The sequence below is a fragment of the Lactuca saligna genome, chromosome 8 (genome assembly GCF_052625555.1).
Source record: "Lactuca saligna cultivar CGN05327 chromosome 8, ASM5262555v1, whole genome shotgun sequence".
Taxonomy (NCBI): Eukaryota; Viridiplantae; Streptophyta; class Magnoliopsida; order Asterales; family Asteraceae; genus Lactuca; species Lactuca saligna.
Genome location: NC_136424.1, coordinates 78,836,798 through 78,856,678, shown reverse-complemented (window position 1 = coordinate 78,856,678; position 19,881 = coordinate 78,836,798). Strand labels below are relative to the sequence as shown.

Genomic DNA, 19,881 nt, shown 5'->3' with positions numbered 1-19,881 from the left:
AATCCAAATTATATAAATATTATTGATATAAAAAATTAGAAAAAAAGAACATTTTTTTTGAAGGATTCACACAAGTAATAACCCCTATTCTCCCACGTAGAAGATAATCATCTATTAGTAATAACCCCTATTCTCCCACCTAGAACCATCGAATATCAAAATTTATATCTCCGCAATGAAGATTAACATTTCGAAGGCATTCATTTAAGAAAGATACGAATGAATATGGTATGAAGATGCGACAATCGAAGGTAAGATGTAAATTTTTGTTAACTATTGTTTTCTTAACAGAACATAGATAGTTGAAAGAAATTGTACCTGATTGTTTTTGGCAGAAATTTGATTCTTATGAAGAAGTTATCGAAAACTGAAATGGTATGAGCAGTAACTCGAAATACGTCAAGAGCGAAGACACAATCAGGTAACTTTCAATTTTTTGAAAGTATGATTTTCATACTCTGTGCGTAATAGTTTGAAATTTTGAAATTTGAATTTCCAAGATTTTAGGGTCAAATTTGTGCATCTGATTAATGTTAGCAAATAATTTATTAATTGAATTTTAATTTTATATACCTTCCAAAATTGGAATGCGATTTTCATATTGATTAGCTAGATATTAGGGTTAAATATATGTGCAAAACGGAGAACAAACTCATATCAGTGCCTAGTGAGTGGTTTGAAATTAAAAGTAATGGTTTAGAACAAAAAATGAATGTAGATTGCAATTTCTTTTATTTGACAGCAAGATTTGAAGACAAAAAATGGCAGAAAATTGCTCAAAAAAGCAGAATTTAAAAATATAACCAACTGATATGCACCCTTTAGATTTAAACCGTATAACACACTGGTATGTAACTCAAAACAGATGGTTCAGGATCTGAAGTTTCATAGATGGTATAACACACTAATATGTAATTTAATTACACACATATTGACACACATAGAAAGCAACATGACCAAAGAAACATGTTCCTGTTTTAAAAATGTTTATATGTCTAATGTGTACTTTATTAAGAAAGGGACAAAAAATGTAAAAAAAATAATGCCGTATGGACCATTTTCTAAATTAATAATATATTTGTGATGGATCAAACATGACCAGGGGCTCTTTTAGAGGATTGAAGTGCACCTTCCATGGTTTCCATTATCAATTTTTTGACCTGCAAATAACACACACATATATATATATTCAAGAAAAAGATGAACTGGGTGCTACCAAACCCAAGTTTGAACATTTAAAGATTAAAAAAATAACAGGTCGTACTATAATAAATTACATACTTGGCCACTGTAAAAAAAAAGATACACAAACATACACAGGTACATTAACACACCCACGTGCAGAATTAATGATAATATAATATTGTAAATCAATAGAAAGAGTACCCCTCCTCCTAATGAAATTTTCATCTATTATAGGAGGATCAAACTGTACAGAGAAATGAGTTTTTGAAAGTAGGCTAGAAATTGTTTTTAAGCATTCTATATATATTAATTCATTATATATATATATATATATATATATATATATATATATATATATATATATATATATATATATATATATATATATATATATATATATATATGTATGTATGTATTATGAGCTTAAGGCATTAAAGATAAAATAAAAATTGAATTATGGGTTTTAAATAACATTTTGAAAATTTATGAACACGTTAAATAACTTTTCAATTGTAGTGTAGGAATATTAAGACACACAAATTATAGCAATGTACTTTGAAAGTACATTGCTATAATTGGTATAAATCAATATTTTTTACAAAAAAAAAAAACATTTCATTTTTGTCTTTTTCTTATTAAGCCATTGTATTACAGAAGTATATTTACACAAACTAACAAATTGTAGCAATGCATTTTCAAATTACATTAACACAAACACACAAATTATAGGCGTTGATCTATAAAAATAACAAAAGATATCCAAAAGTTAAGCAACTACCACTACTTTTTCATGTTGAATATTAAAACGATAAATATATTAGTATGTAGCATGAAATTTTGTACCAATAATGGAAAAGCAATAATAAAATGACGTCTAAAATATGAAAAAATTAATTCATAACATGCTATCATAATATAGCATAACAAACCATTTAAAAAGAAAATAATCCCAAAGTGTTAACCTTAATAACCAGAATGTCGCATTAAATCAAACCAAGATAGTTAAAAAAGCACCATGCAAATTAAAAACTGAAAATTGTTCATGAAAATCCAAAATGGACACTGTCTTCCGATTCACCACCAAATGAAATTCAGCCACTTTTTTCCAACTTCACCTCCAACAACTGTTTTCTTGGACCATCTAGGGATACTTTCTTTGTTTTTGACGACGATAAGTTTTCATTCAATTCCAAATCAAAGACTTCTTCCAGATTTCGTTTCAAAACTGGTGTTGTGTTCAAAAATTTCATCGGGCTTGTTGCTGAGTTCTTGTCAACTGTGGAAGGAGTTATGTTATCATCCGTCCCTGAAATTTGATCCTAAAGAAAATAGTTTTACAATATTGTTATTTACATCCAAGTATTATTTTAGAACATATTTATCTAATTTAATATGAATGTAACCTTTAAAGGCCTGTTATCTTGAGATTCGAATTCGCCCGAACAAACATCCAAAGAGTGTGTTATACCAGTCTGCATAAGACATAAAATAACAAAAAAATTGTGGTAGAAATATTATAAGGATATATAGTTAACAACCAAAAAACAATAATTAGTAATTTAATTACCTGTGATTCGGTAAACTTATTTTCGAGCTGTTCAATTAAATCAACATTGTCACTGACTCTAGAAATACCATACTGATTGGTTTTTTTCGACACATTGAAATCCGTAACATAAATCTTGAATGCCAATTTCAAACCTTTCAATGCATTAATCTCCCATGGATAGAAATCAGTATTGTCCCCAATCTACATCAAATAATAATGTAAATACACGTTTCGGTTAAAGTGAACATATATATAAAACGAAATAATGATTGCATAATATTCAAACGACCTCTGTTGCTTTTTTAAAACAACTCTTTGGCTGATGTCTTCAATAGATACCTTCCTTCTTTTTCAAACATTGTTAAGGTAATAGTCCCGGTATTATCTTGCACACGTATGGGGATCATAAATCTACAAAAAAATAATATAAAATATCAAAAATATTATTAATATATATGGAGTAAGAAACGTTTTTGCATGAATATAGTTTATAGTAACAACCTCGGTACAACAGTAGTTGTTTTTTTTGTGCAATTTTGGTTACGACATTCATAAGAAGTTGGTTTTGCATCAGTATCCGGAAAGGCCCTGTGGCTGCAGTTTGTACACGCTGGATAGAACCATTTCTCATTCTGCAAGATTCCCTTTATAGTGCCAACTATAATGAAATGGGTTTTCTGCATGAATGATTGGTTATTTATAATATTTGTTTATTTTAAAAATTACAAAAGAAGTATAAATATACAAGTTTAAAAAATTCAAATAAATACCGAATGTGGTTCAAAAATCTCAGCAATAGTCTTCAGCTTAGTTATAACTATGAAATCATCTAATTCAGAAAGTTGTTTAGATTCAATGACTGAAATTGTATTCGAAGACGAATCGGGACGATCATCCCCATCTAAACTGTAAATCACACAAAGAAATAATTTTAAGTATTGTTGTAATGAACATTTGTATATTTAAAACGTACATAGAAATGTGTTACCTTTTTTTGAAAAGACTAATTTCATCGATATCGGAGTTAATGAACAACTTTGAAGATGTAAAGTAGGTATTAACACTCGGACGATCTATAACACAAATAATAATAATCAGTTTAATAATCAAAGATGTAAAAATTGTTTAGTTAATAAAACAAATATACCTCTCCAAACACTAATCTTTGCAAACTGGAGTATAACAACGACACGTTGATTGGTGGATTGTTATCTATGTAATCTTGCATCTTGTAGGCATAATCACCCTACAGATTTACACGGAGTTGCAAAGCACTGAATATTGAACAATTGTTTTTTAAAAGTCATGTTTTAATATAAAATATAATACAAATATAAAGAAACGAATAACAAACTTTGCATCTTGGATGTGAATGGTTAGTCTGTGTTTAGACTTTTCAGGATCATCCCTCATCATCTCAGTAATAGCAACTACAAACCCAATAACATCTGGAAAAAAAAATATAATTGAAGAGCCCTTTGAAATTTAAAGATATAATATATATAATATATAGCAGATAAACATAGCTAAAACCATTTAAATATTTAGTTTATAATTAAAATAATAAATATTAACTAACCAACATATATGTCTTCAGGATGTAGCAAAGACATAACAGTTTGATAGTCAACAAATGAAAATCCAAATGTAGATCCAGAAAATTCTGCACATTCTTTGAGAACAGTATTTTGGACAAAGGTTAGTTTTTGATCTTGAGGAGTTATTTTGAAACAACCGGACTTTTGTGATGCAAAACTTGGACTCGTGATGTAAAAAGTCGACCCATCCTTTAATATATTTTTGAATCGATACAGAAACTTTTTCCAAACAGTAGCTTGGATCTTGCTCCCCTATAAAAAAGTAATATATGATCAACTATATAAGTAATTGTACTTAAATGTGTATTTGTAAGAAATAATTAATATGTAGAGTGTAACATACCTGTTCATCAAGTAATATTAATTCAATGGACCAAATTTCATCTTTGTTGTAGAATGACATATGTTTCCACAAGTTGATGACACGAACTTTTAGAGTTAAATCGTCCCTCAACACATCTACATCAGCAATGAAAGTGACATTGGGAGTAGCCATTTAACTGAAAAAACACAAAATTATATAAATTTGGTGAAAATATATGTAAATTCAAGGCCCTGAATAAGTTAACAAAAATATTCCAATATGTTGGTATTATTATGATTCAAATTCAGATTGCATTTGAACCATTTAACTGAAAAAACACAAGATTATATAAATCTGATGAAAAATATATATAAATTCAAATTACTGACTAACAGAACACACATATTCCTATATGTTTTTATTATAAGGAGGACATGTGTATCGATTTCTTCATTTTGTTTGTACGTAGGAAAAAAATTGAATAGCTTGTGTATAAGATAACATATACAGAAAATAACCGAAGGAGAGGAATATAGATGTAATCAAAATTACAATAAGAATACGAATGAATGATAAACAAAAAAAATTCAGCATAGTTGTTTCGGGATGCTTTACCTTCTCTGCAGTGTTTTAGAGTTCAGATACGAAGTAAATGAGAAAATGCAAATGGTTGAAAAGAATTTAGGGGTTCTGTATTTATAGGTGGAATAAAACAACCGAAGTCAATATTGTGATTGAATATTGTAATTCGTTTAAATGATTTTTAATTACTATAATCATGCAGATATTTTCGGAAACAGATAAACTTTATAAAAAACCATTACTGATTTTATGCGATATGATGATGATAATGTATGATTTTTATGATTTTTAATGCAGGTATAATATGGAAAAATAATTGCTGATTAGTAGAAGAATATGTGGATTCGTCAAAGAAGGTATGAGAGGTAAAATTTTATAAGAAACATAGATTTTCGTTTTATAGGGAAACATAATTATTTTTAAAAAACCATTGCCAATTTTCTAGCAAGGTGATTATATTTTAGTTTGAATTTTTCATTTAATATAAAAATAGATTTTTCGTTTAATATGGAGACAGATTTTTTTCGAAACAGATATTAACTTTTGATTTTCGGAAACAGATAAACTTTATAAAAAACCATTCCTGATTTCATGCGATATGATGATGATAATGTATGATTTTTATGATTTTTAATGTAGGTATAATATGGAAAAATAATTGCTGATTAGTAGGAGAATATGTGGATTCGTCAAAGAAGGTATGAGAGGTAAAAGTATTATAAGAAATATAGATTTTCGTTTTATAGGGAAACATAATTATTTTTAAAAAACCATTGCCATTTTCTAGCAAGGTGATTATATTTTAGTTTGAATTTTTCATTTAATATGAAAACAGATTTTTCGTTTAATATGGAGACAGATTTTTTTCGAAACAGATATTAAGTTTAGATTTTCTGATTTTGACTTTCTGATTTTTTGTCTAATTTATAGGGATGATTTGGACGGGAACTAATTTCTGAGGAAAATGTAGAAAATGACACGTGGACTTTGGTTGTTTAGAAGAATGCCATGTGTCACCTTAAGGAGTTTTTTATTAGAAGAGGGGATATATATATATATATATATATATATATATATATATATATATATATATATATATATAACACTAGCTTATAATATGAATGTTATCTATTATGTGGTCATAAGGATGAATCTGGACTAACAGATGAACAAAATGGATGATCATGATTCCAGAGTCTATGATACTATAATGAGATAATATGTATCATATCTCACAAATTTCAGGCAGCATAAGAATATTTTAGTCAATTAAATATATTTAAAAAATATATTAGTATTTAAAGGGATAATTAATTATCTTAATTTTAAAAATGTGAATTTCTTAAATTAATTAAATTTCAATTCTAAATTAATTTTTACTCATTTAGAATCGATGTAAAATAACCAAAAAATCAAATATTCTAATACAATTTGTGTTTAATAACATTTCATTCTTAAAGAATACGATGTTATATAAGCAAAATTCTAAGAATTAACATTCTTAAAGAATAATAAGTGTATATATTTTCAAGAATAACATGTTTTTATCAACGAAGTACACATTTTTATTGAAATGAAATATCCTCTTTAGAATCATGTAGAATGTAATAAAAATGAGAATGCAATTTATTTAAGAACATGTTTTTTTACACTCAAACAAAAAAATCATTCATGAAAAAGAACATCATATGATAATAAAGTATAAATTGATATCGAAGTTGACAATACATTATGTAGATTCTCTCATACAATTCTAAAAGAATGATATTGTTTTTGTGCGATGAACCATTACATTCTGAAAGAATGTAGTTATTTTTGTAAGTTGGACACTAAACTTCTGAAAGAAAGTTTCTGGAACCTGAAACTCTAAAAGAATGTTGCTGCTTTTGTAAGATAAACATTGAAATTCTAAAAAAATGTAGTTTTTTTTCACATAAGTCCGAACCTTGAAATTATTTCATTATTTTAGAATGAAATACTGAGTCACACAACACTTTAGCAATCTTAAAAAACAACACTAGTCAGAACACATATAGAATAAAATAGTGAGTCACACAACACTTTAGAAATCTGAATAAGAAAAAGGCATTATCGATGCAACAAACTCATGAAAATATAGCTCTCTGAATATTCACATAATGCATCAAAACAAGTACGAAAATAAAGTTCACATTAGAAAAACAAACAAAAAAACATTGTAAACAGATCAACGATTCACCATTTGATACAACTAGATATTCAAACTAGAAATAATTAACCAAGAATACATAAGGTATTACTAGTGTAATCAAACAATTATGATTTTTTACTATTGTATGAAAGGAAAAGGAGTTGTTACTTGTATATGAGAAATCCTAAATCAATTAGGCTTCCACTTTCTAGAAGCTTTCACATGTGAAAGATACTAAGATATGTTCCATATACTACTAAAATAACTACATATCAATAATACATGGTTGATTATAAAGATATTGACATATATTCCATATACTAATAAAATAACTACATATCAATAATATGGTTGATTATAAAACCAACGAAACCTGTAACACTAAAATGTCAAAATTCTTGAAAGCAATTTAAATTTGTGTATGGATTAGCGCTAAAAAGCAGAAAAACATAAATGAAAAATCAAGGATGGATTCGTAAAAAGGGATACTTATTACTTGTTAGTGACTAGAAATTAGAATCCTTGATTTTAGGAAAAAAAAAGTAGGCTTACTACGTGGAGACGGATGTTCATTTTGTCAGCAACTTTAAAGAAAAGGGGGAGGAAGAAGCAATGGATAGGTGGAGGAAGGCGGTCATAACCTCGATTGATTGATTAAAGAAAAAGACAAGTTTGTTAAAAGACATAAAAACTTACTAACGATTGGAGAAGGATAATCATCTTGCCATGGGTTTAGAATCTTCATTATCGATTATAGAAGAAGAAGTAGTGGATCAGAAATGATGGTGACTTCGATTAGGGCTAAGATTAGTTTTCATCGAGATGTTGAGTGTTTATACTTTATATGTGCTTCTTGCGAGACTTATCAGGAATACAACTAATATCCTATTGTATCTCTATTATACCATAATTAATTAATAAGAAGATTACTATAATACTTTTATATTATATATTAAATGATTTAATTTATCTAAAATCTGATTAATGCCTACATCCACACAATAGTTGGTCATCCACAAATGAACATCTCTCTCTCTCTCTATATATATATATATATATATATATATATATATATATATATATATATATATATATATATATATATATTTGTGTCTAGACAAAAATGAATGGCATCTGTTACAACACACACACACATATACATATATATATATACATATATATATATATATATATATATATATATATATATATATATATATATGTGTGTGTATGTGTGGTGTAACAGATGCCATTCATTTTTGTCTAGACACAAATTATTTACAAATATCTTTTTAACACAAAAACCATTGTTGTATGTCTTATGGTACTTTACCTTCAGGTTTTAAATAAAACAATGATATTATCATTTATGATTGTATTTGGTTTTTTCTATATATTAAATTTTATATTTCATCGTACAACATGATTATTTAACCATTAATCTTATGTTAAAGAAAATTAAGAATGTTTTAAAATCATTTTAAATACTAATTAAAAATAATTATGCCTTATGAATAAAATAGTAAATGTTGTTTAAGAATAACTATTTGTAAATTTCTGATTGATAATTACAATATTTACAGAATCTATGTTTTTATTATTACATATTAAATTTTCTACTTCATCATTTCGGTTGTATTTATTTCAAAACTTAATTTAAAAAATGCTAAAAGTTTACACATTGATATTTAATTTTTTAAAATCAATTTGTATAGTACATGCCTGTCACATCTAATATTTTATAAACACTAAAATACAACCATAAAATCTTTTGATTTATTTGAGAATAATTTAACAATGTTAACCAGGAAAATTAAAGGACGACGATATTAGATAGCAACCCCTGACTTGACTCCATAAATGACATAACATGCACACATATGAATATTTATGCAACCAATTAGCAACATCAAGCGAGGTTATGCAAATTATGTAGATGTTGAAATGTAAAAGAAATAATACCAAACATTACATATATGCTTATTTATGCAACCAATAAGCCACATCAAGCGAAGTTATGCAAATTATGTTGATGTTGAAATGTAAGCAAAATAACACCAACCATTGTAAGTTAGGAATGAAAGTTAGTCTGAACCCAACCAATTAGACTCGGTCCCAAAAAAACAAGAAACCAAAATTAAAGGATTTGAAGATGCGAAAACTGGACCGGTATATAACAACCGGTTCGGGTACGTGGCCGGGGAAAATGGGTTTAGAACCGGAAAACCCAAAAATATCAAAATAGATAGAGTGGAACCGGATAAAATGTGCCTAGAACCAGAAAAACCATAATTTTTGTACATGGTGGTTTGAAATGAATTGAAGTAATATATACTTATATAGTATATAATTAAGATTATTATTACAAGTTGTGCGTATATAGATAACTATAACCTAAAGAAATGAGATTTGATTTTAAATCAAGATCGTAGATTGTAAGACTTTTACGTACATTAAACTTTAATTGGGTCAAACTCATAATTTGTTTGGTCTAATTACTCTTAAAGGGTTCTAACATCTTATATATAATTTGTCTGAATGTTTGAATTTTTTGTTATGGTTTTAATTTGCTAATTGTAAAGTCTAACTATTTAGATTTTGTTATGGCATTTTAGCAATAGATCAAACTCATAAAAAAATATATCATACCGACTGAATTTGTAAAGTACTAAGGTGCATTTGGTTGGTAGGAATGGAATGAAATTCGAGGGAAAATGATTCCAATTCCCTCGAATTCCTGTGTTCGGTTGGAGTTTAAAAGAAGGAAAATGATTCCTAAATGAAAAACTTTCCCTCAAATGGTGGACAAAACATTCATTCAATTAGCTGGTGGAATTAATTCTCTAAAAAGAAATAAAATACAAGATCACCATTTTGTTGCTGTTAATTTTTTTTTAAAGCCATCTAAAAAACAAACCCTATTGTCACGTCGTTCTTCACAACCGACATCATCTCTATCTCCACGACTCTAAACCTTCATCTTCTTCATTGTGCCATGTGAGTTCTTCCTCTCTCTCTCTCTCTCTCTCTCTCTCTCTCTCTCTCTCTCTCTCTCTCTCTCTCTCTCTCTCCGAACCCATCTTCCTCTTCTTATTGTGAAAAACTTCTTGCTATTAAAATCGATTTTTGGTTGTTTCCTTACTGTGAAAATCAAATATATTAATAAAATCTGTTAATTGAATACATGATTGTTTATTTTCTTGTTGTGAAAATTGATTCTTGATTATTTTCTTGTTGTGAAAATCGATTCTTGTTTATTTTCTTGTTGTAAAAATCGATTCGTGTTCTTGTTATCTCTTTTTTTAACAACTACATCTCTAAATTTGTGTTTGTTTAACAACATCTCTGAATTTGTGTTGTTTAATAGAATCATCTCTCAATTTCTATACATGTACACAACTTTTGGAAAATTGAAAAAGGTGATAGAGAGGTTTATATCAAATACATTTTGGAAGGGTAGTACTATTAATTAGGATGTTAATTCGTATTTTGGATTTTTAAGTTCTTTTGGGTTGTTTATTAGGATGTGTCTTTGTACTTTTGATTTGTAAGTTTTTGGTATCTTTGATAGGGATGTATTGAAATATTATATGCTTTTTGGTAAAGTTATTATGATACGAAGTGGAATGACTTTAAGTTATGATGTTTATTAATATGATTTTCGTAATATGTTGACATGAATGTTTAATCAATAAATTAAAATATTACTATTTTAATGATTTATGTAATATATGTTTACATGTAACTTGGAAAGCAAAGTAAATTTAAGCAAAACAAAAGGGTAATCCTATCATTTTATATGAATTCCAATTTAATTTCCTACGAACCAAACATAATCTGGACTTAATTCGAATTCCATTTCCTGCCAACCAAACAACACATAGAATTAGATTCGAATTCGTGATAGATTCCTTTTGCAATTTCAATTCAAATTCGTTCAGCAACATTGTGTAAACCAAACAACATCTAAGGATTCAGTTATTATACTATTTTGTACATAATAAGGCATCTTATGTTTAATCATTTTAAGAAGGCTATTGTAGTCTAAAGATGATTAATAAATACAAATATAATTGGTTAGTAAGAGACAAACCACCAAATTTCGATTTTCTAGAGATACTTAATAAGTACAAATATAATTGGTTAGTATGTGATAACATATAGTAGAGGTGTGAATCGATTATTATTTTTCTAGTCACGTGATCACAAAGAGTAGGTTGATGTCGATCATAATGGCTAAGGAAGGAAAAAAATCAACAATGAAGATGAATATCGATCACAAATTGAAGAGCAACAGTCAAATAATGAGAAAAATATCGAGACAAGGTTGTGCGTACGTATCCTATTAATCCAATGGCTAGGTCGACGTAGCTTAAAAACTCTATACATTCCAGGTTTCCAGTCCAATTACACGGTTCCAGTTCTTTTACGTGGTTTACCCAAAGCTGTTGGACCCATATCCGGAATACCCAAAATGCGAATACGGCTAATCCTAAACCCAAAACCCAAACCAGTTTAGCATATTCTGGTTCAACCGATTCCGTTTCCGATCAGTTACAAATCTCATGACTAGTTTATAAAGTTAAAAAAAAAGAAAAAAAAACAATAGAAATCTTAAAAAATTTATGTATTTATGGGGTTGTTAGTGTTTTTGGGTTTATGCATTTTTTATTTAACACACCTATATATATATATATATATATATGTGTGTGTGTGTGTGTGTGTGTGTGTGTGAGGGATAGAGACGGAGTAGGGTTCAATTGAGAAAAAAAAGTTGAGAATGGGGTAACCATTCTTAACCAGTCATTTAATAAGCTGAAAACTAATAAAAATGTTGTGGGAAACTTGTAAATACTGCAAAAGATTAAACCATTCAGGGCAACTTTTATCCCACATAAAATCATGTCAGCAAAACCATCATTTCCCTCTTCGAACATATCACTGTTTCCTCATAACAAAAAAGTCATTCACAGAACGATTCATTCCTTCCATTTCAATCACCGTGTCCGAAAAAAAAACCCTAAAATCAGTCTCACGAAGAACAAATCGATGAAAATGTCTTCTGATTTGATTAAACATTCTTTCCGGTCTTCTATCATGACATAGTTATGCTTTTTGTAGAATTCAACTCTTCGGTTTGCATCAGTGAGTTGAGCTACATTAATCAGATTGTGTTTGAGAGTAGCTACATACGCCACAATGGAGACAGAGAAATTGTCGTTGTTAGGGATGCCATAACCTCGGATTTGTGAATTTGATTTTTTATATATGTCACGTAACCAACATTAGGAGCGAGATTAAGATCATGCAGAAAGTCTTTCTGCCCATTCATGTGCATAGAACAAGCACTATCAACATACCATATTGTATCATGTCCCGAAGCACAGAGTGCTTGCAAAATCAGTGAGTTTTGGAGTCTTTAGGCTCTGAGTTAGACTTAGGGACTTTGGCAAGGGCTTTTGAATTGGATTGTGACTTTTGAGCAACTAGCATCTCGAAGGGCTTGTTCCGAGATACATTGGAAAAGAAGCAGAATGACAAGGTCTTTTCATTTAACCAAAAATCATATGTAACCAAAGGTTGTTTGGATATTGCTTTTCTCGGATCAATAATTTTTTGAGATGTTGTAGGAATCACTGTGTTGAGATATGTTTTTTCAACCTTTTTTACTTTCGACTATTTTTTTTAATATTTTGAGGAATTCTGAACAACAGTGCTCTTACCAACCTGTTCTTTGCTTGCTACTTTCAAATGCACATTTGTTTTCGGAAATTGCATTGCTTTGAAAAAATTTCCATCAGAGTTAGCAATAAACACAAAAGAAACTTTCTGAGGAGAGTCAGTATTCACAGAAGTAGTCTCAACAATGACCTTTTTTGAATTAGGACTGACAAATTTGTTTTGAACACCCAAACTAGAAGGTTTGGATGGCCTCTTATGAATCTTAACAGGCGTATAGGTATTATGGTTCCAAGCGGCTGGACTAACTATTCGAGACACTTTCTTTTTGGATTTCTCAATGACTTTAGAATCTTTCCTTGACCTAATTGCTTTCTTAAGGGAATTTTTAGCCTCGATCTTAGGGTGAACTATATCTTTCTTATTAAACAACGTTTTCTCTAAGAGTCAGATGATGACTTAGAAGTTTCTCCAGATGATGGATTGTCAAACTTAGGGTTAATTAGAACTAGAGTTGATTTTAATATCACATTAAAGTTAGAGATAAAAGAGTCAGATAAATCATCACACACAATTTCTTCATCTACATCACTATAAAATGATGCCCAAACGAAGTCGGATTTGTCAGAGTCATGTCCAGTTGTCTCGAGAATTATTTCCTCAAGAACACAATTTTTCGGTTGACCAGAGTTTGGAATTTGAACTCCAGTATAATTGATGTTAGGGAATGAATTTGAAGACTGATTCAGGTCAAGGGATATTAGAGGTGGAAGAGGCGTGGAATCAGGACATTTAAGAATGTAAGTTGGAACTCATGAATCAGATATTGGAACTGGTCTGAAGTCTTAGGAAGGGGTGAAAATGGTGAGACAGGGGTATCTAAGTGAGTATGGTTCGGAATGTCTCCCATAAATGTTAGATTTTGCAGATCCTTCAAGGTATGAGCACAAATTCATGGAAACTCGCTTCCGAGGCCTGGTGCTTTGGACCATGGGTGACGAAAATTATGTCCCACTCATTCGTTTGCTTCAGGAATATCAATTAAGTTATGAAAGGCATTAATTTTGGCATTAAGAATTTTGTTATAAGAAACTAATATATTCCTTTCACAAAAAGTGATTTCACTACTAGAAAAAGAGCCTTTTACGACGCGCAAACAATGACACACGCATATATACGATACACATTTATGTGTGTCTAAAAAATAATGTTAGTTTTTTAAAAATTTGAAGGATAGTGGACACGTATTTTTGCGTGCCCTAAAATTAGTGTCCAAAAAAAAGAAAATTAAAAACACGGAAGGCACCTAAATTAAATGGGTGTCGTATACAAATGTTGTTTTATAATTTTTAATACGCGCATCCCTCTTCTTTGATAGAGGTAAGCGGGAAAACCAAAATATCTAAATTTTTTGAAGTACCCTCCTACCTTTCTCTCTCTCTCTCTCTCTCTCTCTCTCTCTCTCTCTCTCTCTCTCTCTCTCTCCTCTAGGTCACGATTCACCATGTGAACTAAGACATGCCTAAGATTCTGTCTCTTTATCGCCATCGTCTTCGGCTTTGATCTCTTCCTAAAAAAGCGACGATGAATCTACCACGAGGCGTCACAAAAGCAACCGGAGGCATCGATACCGGTGGAGCAACGAAATAAGGTGTTCTAGAAGAGAGAAAGAGAAGGGGAAAGAGAGGTGGAAGATAAAGAAAAGAGATAAAGTGACAAATATAGAAGGAACGGGAGCAGTAGCTAGAGATCAAATCAAGAAGGCAAAAGGACGGGTTCAGATTCAGACACAAATTCATTCTTTGCTTTCAATTTCATATACGCCTCGATGTTCTTATGAATCGCCTGGATTGTGATACGAGCACGCCCTCTCTTATTCCTCCTCTGATTCGAGAATGACTTGCTCCATCCACCCTTGAAGATGTCACTGGCATCAGTGGTTTTGAGCAGAGTCGATTCGATCTTCTTTTTAAAACCCTAAACGCCGATTCAGAATATCGTTGGTAAAACCCTAGATCCAAAAATAGGCTACAATTAATTCTTCTCCCGATTTTGGCCAATCATCTAACCCTTTGATTTGGGTCTTTAGTGTTGGAATTAAAATGTGAGACTTTGTCTTCATATGGGCAATGTTAACGCTTCTCGCAGGTAAATAGTAAAATCACTTGATTTGCCATTGTGACATCGTATTCTTTTTTATTTTGATTTGGCAGTTTTAATTTTGAATGTACAGGTGTTTCTCAGGATGTAAGTGAGGGCTACATCACTTGATTTTCCATGTTGGCATCGTATTCTTGTACTTGAAATCTTGAGGGTAAATCTGGAAGGGTTGAATATAGCTAACAATTGCAGTTTTTAGTCTTTTTATATACTAATATTACCTCCCAAAACCTTTCATCTAACTATCAATTGTTGTATATTTTGTAGGGTTTCTGTGTAAAAGCACATATTCTGAGAATTCTATTTCAGAATTTTCACATGTAAGCTAGTTAACATACTTATGTTGCTAGTTGAAGTTAATTAAGATAACTTATTCATTATGCATCCCTTTTCACACACAAACAGATAGTTTTTCAAGCCGTGGCAATTGATTAATGTTTTTTGAATAATGTCTTTTGAATCTAGAAAGGATATATCATAACAGTTATATGATGCTTTTTTTTAGATTTTACCGAAGAAATTTTGTGTTATGCATTTGCCTGAGCATGATACAACACTTATTCTTGTTGATGAATCTGGAAAGGAGTTTAAGACGAATTATTTGAAAGTAAGACATGGTTTAAGTGCTGGATGGAGGTGGTTTTCTATTGCACAAGGGTTACTTTAGAGTGATATTTTGTTTTTTCGTCTTGTTGAACCCTGTAAACTTCAGGTAATCTTTTTGCTTTTTTTTTTTTTGTCTAAAAGATTATGTTATTATATACCCTAAATTGTGTCTTTTTGACTTAACGGGGACATAAGATTATGTTATTATATACCCTAAATTGGATGCTGATCCCATTGAAAATTGACTTTACCCTTCCTTTCAGGTTAATTTCTTACTTTACCCCTCCTTTCACTTTATGGTCTGGAATGTTGTGGTCCTTAGTCCTTTGCTGAGAGGGCAAAATTTGTTAGTGAAAAACTCTTGGAGAACCCAATAGTTGTTTGTTTGTTCTCTTTCTGTGAAATTATCTGTTCATATCTTATCAGTCTTAATAAGGAAAGAAAGAAAAAAAAACAAAACAGAAAATGGAAGTAAGATTCTATAATAAACATATAAATGGTATCGGTTAGGTTTTTTGTAACATGATTTAAAATTTTCAGATGGATTGATATGATTGGAGAGTTAGAGAAGATGGCTAATCTTCTTTGACCTCTTCATATCACATCAACTGGCATTTTAATTTTTTGTAATGATTTCATTCAGATAAAATATTGAGCAAGATGGGTGAAGGTTAGCTGTAAAGTAACCGTTGTCTGCAAAATCTTATATTTTTATCACTCTTCTTTTGTAGGTATCAACAAATTTCTAGTGCTGTAGGCACCTTTGGTTGAGTTTTGGAATGTTGGGATCGTGAAACCCATGGATATGTAGTAATCAAGGTAATTATTTCAACATTTTTTTAAGATAGTACTTACTCCATTTTTATTCTCTTTGCATGGTTTTGTATCTTTTGGCGAGTATTTTAACATACAGATCCTAATGGTAATCCCTTAAGTTACTTTAATTAGTAAGATGTTTTGAGAGATTATAATTTTTGTTTTCTGATCATTCATTTAATGCGATAGGTCCAATGTATTACAAGGGAGTTTATCATCTATTCTATCAGACCCCTTTCTAAAAGAATGGAAGAAATATTTTGGTTATGGTTCCTAGTTTGTCTGCATCAGCAAGTACTAGTGAAAGAACTCAAAGCCAAATGTAAATGCAAAATCTGCTTCCACCAATGCTACTCAAATCATAGAAACAGAAAAATCTTATGATGTTCAACTTGAATTCAAACATAGGATCACTCAGGTGCCTACAAGATGAGACTAGTAATAATGTTAGAGTGGCTGACCTCAAGTAAGGTTCTATGTCATTATTTCTCTTTTTAAATTTAATTTTTTTGAAATAGTTATAATGTTGGCATCATCTTGAACAGGGTTGTTGGATCTTTTATTGAATTCACTCCTGATGCATCTGAAGTGGTAAGTCTATTTGTTCCCTGGAGGGTAATATTGTAATTGTTCTACTTGTTCTAAAGCAACATCCCAATCATATACACACATACTAAAATTTTCAAATTTATCCCAAGCATATTAAATGTTTCAAGACAATGCCTTGCATCTGGTGATGTCAATCAAACAACAAGATCTGGGGTTTTATTTTCTCTACTTTAATAATTTTTTGACTTTCAGAAGACATTTATATATATTATTAGTTTCTACCATGTTAATTGATTACATATGAGATTGAAGATTGATACGTTGTTACTTCTCCTTCAGATTATGTGGCTAGGAGACATCTTTAGAGCCCAAGTTGTGGATACAACAGAATACTCATTAACAATAGAGGTGACCTATTCATTACATCCGCATTACATATGACTACTGACTCATTATAAACATACAGCCATACAATTAAAGTAAACAACACTTGTTAATAGTATTTTAGCCAAGTTTGTAATCACAGAGCTCCTCTGGTTAATCAGGTCACTGGGGATCCTGGGAAGATGGTTGCTGTTCAGAGAAACTTAGCCAAATTTGGAATCAAAGAGCTCACAAGAACAGGGAAGGTGAGATGTGTCTTAAATGCCTTTTTTCATGCAACACACACACACACACACTAACTGTGTATGTTGCAAATTGTAGATTGCTTTAAGAAGAGAAAAAAATGGGTGAAACTGCTCCATTTTGGAACTATTGTGCTGCTTCGTATCTAGATCTGGAAGCCCTAGCTCCAATTCCTACTGCCTCAAATATAAGTCACACGGTTGATGAGAACTTGAGTGTGGTTTCAGGGGTATATTCTTTAATTCTTTGCAGGTTTCTATTTGTGATAATTACTTATTTTTTTATTAATTTGAGTTGTGATATATTTGTTTGAATGTAGGGAGATGTTTATCCTGTGGAGTACTATAATAAGTTCTCAATGAATCAAGTCCTTGACCCCCATTGGGGTGTGCTTTATGAAGAAGATGTAAGATATGCATCAATTTCTAATTTTTCATTAATGTCTTATCAATCATTATTTAGCAAATAGTTTATGGGCTATATATAACTGAAATTTAATATTAATAAAACAGTTAATTGGTCATAAGTCTCACACTGTGAACATTCTTGTCAATAATGCTCCTGGAGTTCTCAACCTGGTCACCGGAGTTATATCCAGAAAGGGTTACAACATCCAGGTTTGGTTTTTATCCTTATAGTATAATTTTTTAGGTGAAATGTTTACTTTTTTTAAATAACAATAATTAAAAATAAAAAAATGTGTTGTGTTAAATTTAGTGGAACAAAGTTTTCTTCTTTTGAGTCCATTAACTTCACTGCTGACATTTATAAAGGTGATGCACACTTTTTTTCTTCTTAATTGATTTCTTTTACTATGTTTTGAAACAGTTGTACACTTGTTTTAAAGGTGATGCACACTTCTTTTAAAGGTTTCATTATTCTCATTTAGTTAGTTGTTCTCATTTGGTAGGTTTAAAAGTAGAATGTCCCAATAAGAATTAATTTAAAAGTAGAATGAAAATGACAAGTGATTTTGTGTTGTGTTCACAGGGTTGATGAAAGCGAATAGCTCTGGAGTTAGAAGAGGAAAAGAAAGCTCAAGCTGAAAGAGATAAGATGCTGCAAATGCAAGTGTTGCATTCTTCATTTCAATTGTTAGTATGAAACACATAGTAGATTAGCTGAATGCAAATTTATATATTGTAAGAAATAGAATTGTATGATATTAAATTTTATGCAATGGATTGTATTTTTTTTATATGTTATTTTATTTCTATTATGAGACAGTAAATGCAAATTTAATTTAAAAATTAATAAATATATAAATATATTTTTTGAAACATTTAAATTTACGATACGCAAAAATGTGTTTTATTTTCATTTATGACATGACCTTTCTTAACTGGGCTTTTAATGATACGCATTGCGTGTCATTAACACGCGCGTCGTAAGGTTAAGACACGCGAATGCGTGTCGTCTTCCTTTATGATAGGGCCTTCCTTGATACGCATTGCGTGTCGTAAATCCGCGTCGTAATTGCACGTCGTAAATAAGCGTCGTAAATCCTCGTCGTCTATAGACGACGCGCAAAAGCGCATCATCTCTCTTTATGACAGGTCCTTCCTTGACGCGCATTTGCGCGTCGTCTGAGCCTTTTACGACGCGCAATGCGCGTCGTAAAAGGCTGTTTTTCTAGTAGTGTTTCATATTTTTCTTTTAAAATGATACATTCATCATTAGATATTACAAGCTCTCTTTCTAGTGGTTCTATCTTAAGCTTGAGATCTTCAAAGCATAATCTAAGACGTGTCAGTTCACTATCCAACTTTGTACTTACTTCTATGGCAGACTCATATTCTTTATGAATAACTATCATATCTGATTGGATCTGGGTTAGATATCGTTAACAAACAGATAAATCAAAATTATTTTCAATGATGATGGATCTTACTTACTGGATGATGCTTCTGCCGGGTGGATTAGTAGTTGCCATGTAGCAAAAGTATGGCTCAACATCGTCGTCGTCTTCTTCTAAACCTAAAGACCAATAGCCTTCATTACACTCGATCGATTGTATTTCCATAAGACACGTGTTCCTTCTAGTTTTCACTTCATA

General features: G+C 30.4%; 2 protein-coding genes and 1 long non-coding RNA gene across 7 annotated transcripts; 2 read left to right on the top strand and 1 right to left on the bottom strand.

Moving 5' to 3' along the window:
• The first annotated feature begins 57 nt into the window (after positions 1 to 57).
• On the top strand, positions 58 to 6,448 carry LOC145012073 (uncharacterized). Of its 3 annotated transcripts, none has more exons than XR_013664375.1 (5): positions 58 to 251; positions 336 to 421; positions 5,516 to 5,574; positions 5,858 to 5,916; positions 6,149 to 6,448. It is a non-coding gene; the product is annotated as an uncharacterized LOC145012073 (long non-coding RNA). The 3 variants fall into 3 exon arrangements; XR_013664374.1 differs by having other exon boundaries at positions 5,516 to 5,583; XR_013664376.1 differs by having other exon boundaries at positions 5,516 to 5,583; positions 5,858 to 5,925.
• On the bottom strand, positions 2,061 to 8,244 carry LOC145012072 (replication protein A 70 kDa DNA-binding subunit B-like). Of its 3 annotated transcripts, none has more exons than XM_078970846.1 (12): positions 7,941 to 8,244; positions 4,676 to 4,832; positions 4,314 to 4,584; positions 4,089 to 4,182; positions 3,882 to 3,980; positions 3,723 to 3,807; positions 3,505 to 3,640; positions 3,236 to 3,411; positions 3,024 to 3,145; positions 2,753 to 2,935; positions 2,589 to 2,657; positions 2,061 to 2,504 (listed from the first exon to the last, which is right to left on the bottom strand). In XM_078970846.1, the coding sequence occupies exons 2-5, from the start codon at positions 4,826 to 4,828 to the stop codon at positions 3,947 to 3,949; spliced, it is 552 nt and encodes a 183-aa protein (XP_078826972.1). In that variant the 5' UTR covers positions 4,829 to 4,832; positions 7,941 to 8,244; the 3' UTR covers positions 2,061 to 2,504; positions 2,589 to 2,657; positions 2,753 to 2,935; positions 3,024 to 3,145; positions 3,236 to 3,411; positions 3,505 to 3,640; positions 3,723 to 3,807; positions 3,882 to 3,946. The 3 variants fall into 3 exon arrangements, with proteins under 3 accessions (XP_078826972.1, XP_078826973.1, XP_078826971.1); XM_078970847.1 differs by having other exon boundaries at positions 3,882 to 4,008; positions 8,085 to 8,244; XM_078970845.1 differs by having other exon boundaries at positions 8,085 to 8,244.
• A 6,220-nt stretch (positions 8,245 to 14,464) lies between these two features.
• LOC145011920 (acetolactate synthase small subunit 1, chloroplastic-like) lies at positions 14,465 to 19,001 on the top strand. Its single transcript, XM_078970666.1, has 13 exons — positions 14,465 to 15,215; positions 15,301 to 15,381; positions 15,495 to 15,547; positions 15,733 to 15,939; positions 16,565 to 16,652; positions 16,839 to 17,115; positions 17,195 to 17,240; positions 17,538 to 17,606; positions 17,744 to 17,827; positions 17,904 to 18,054; positions 18,145 to 18,231; positions 18,338 to 18,442; positions 18,816 to 19,001. Exons 10-13 carry the CDS (start codon positions 17,926 to 17,928, stop codon positions 18,819 to 18,821), a joined length of 327 nt encoding a protein of 108 aa, XP_078826792.1. The 5' UTR covers positions 14,465 to 15,215; positions 15,301 to 15,381; positions 15,495 to 15,547; positions 15,733 to 15,939; positions 16,565 to 16,652; positions 16,839 to 17,115; positions 17,195 to 17,240; positions 17,538 to 17,606; positions 17,744 to 17,827; positions 17,904 to 17,925; the 3' UTR covers positions 18,822 to 19,001.
• The last annotated feature ends 880 nt before the right edge of the window (positions 19,002 to 19,881 follow it).

Coding starts and splice junctions, on each gene's coding strand:
- LOC145011920 (XM_078970666.1), top strand. CDS start 17,926: ATGGGTGAAACTGCTCCATTTTGGAACTATTGTGCTGCTTCGTATCTA. Junction 18,055..18,144: donor ACTTGAGTGTGGTTTCAGGG/GTATATTCTTTA, acceptor GTTTGAATGTAG/GGAGATGTTTATCCTGTGGA. Junction 18,232..18,337: donor GTGTGCTTTATGAAGAAGAT/GTAAGATATGCA, acceptor TTAATAAAACAG/TTAATTGGTCATAAGTCTCA.
- LOC145012072 (XM_078970846.1), bottom strand. CDS start 4,828: ATGGCTACTCCCAATGTCACTTTCATTGCTGATGTAGATGTGTTGAGG. Junction 4,183..4,313: donor TCCTGAAGACATATATGTTG/GTTAGTTAATAT, acceptor TTTTTTTTCCAG/ATGTTATTGGGTTTGTAGTT. Junction 3,981..4,088: donor ATTCACATCCAAGATGCAAA/GTTTGTTATTCG, acceptor GTAAATCTGTAG/GGTGATTATGCCTACAAGAT.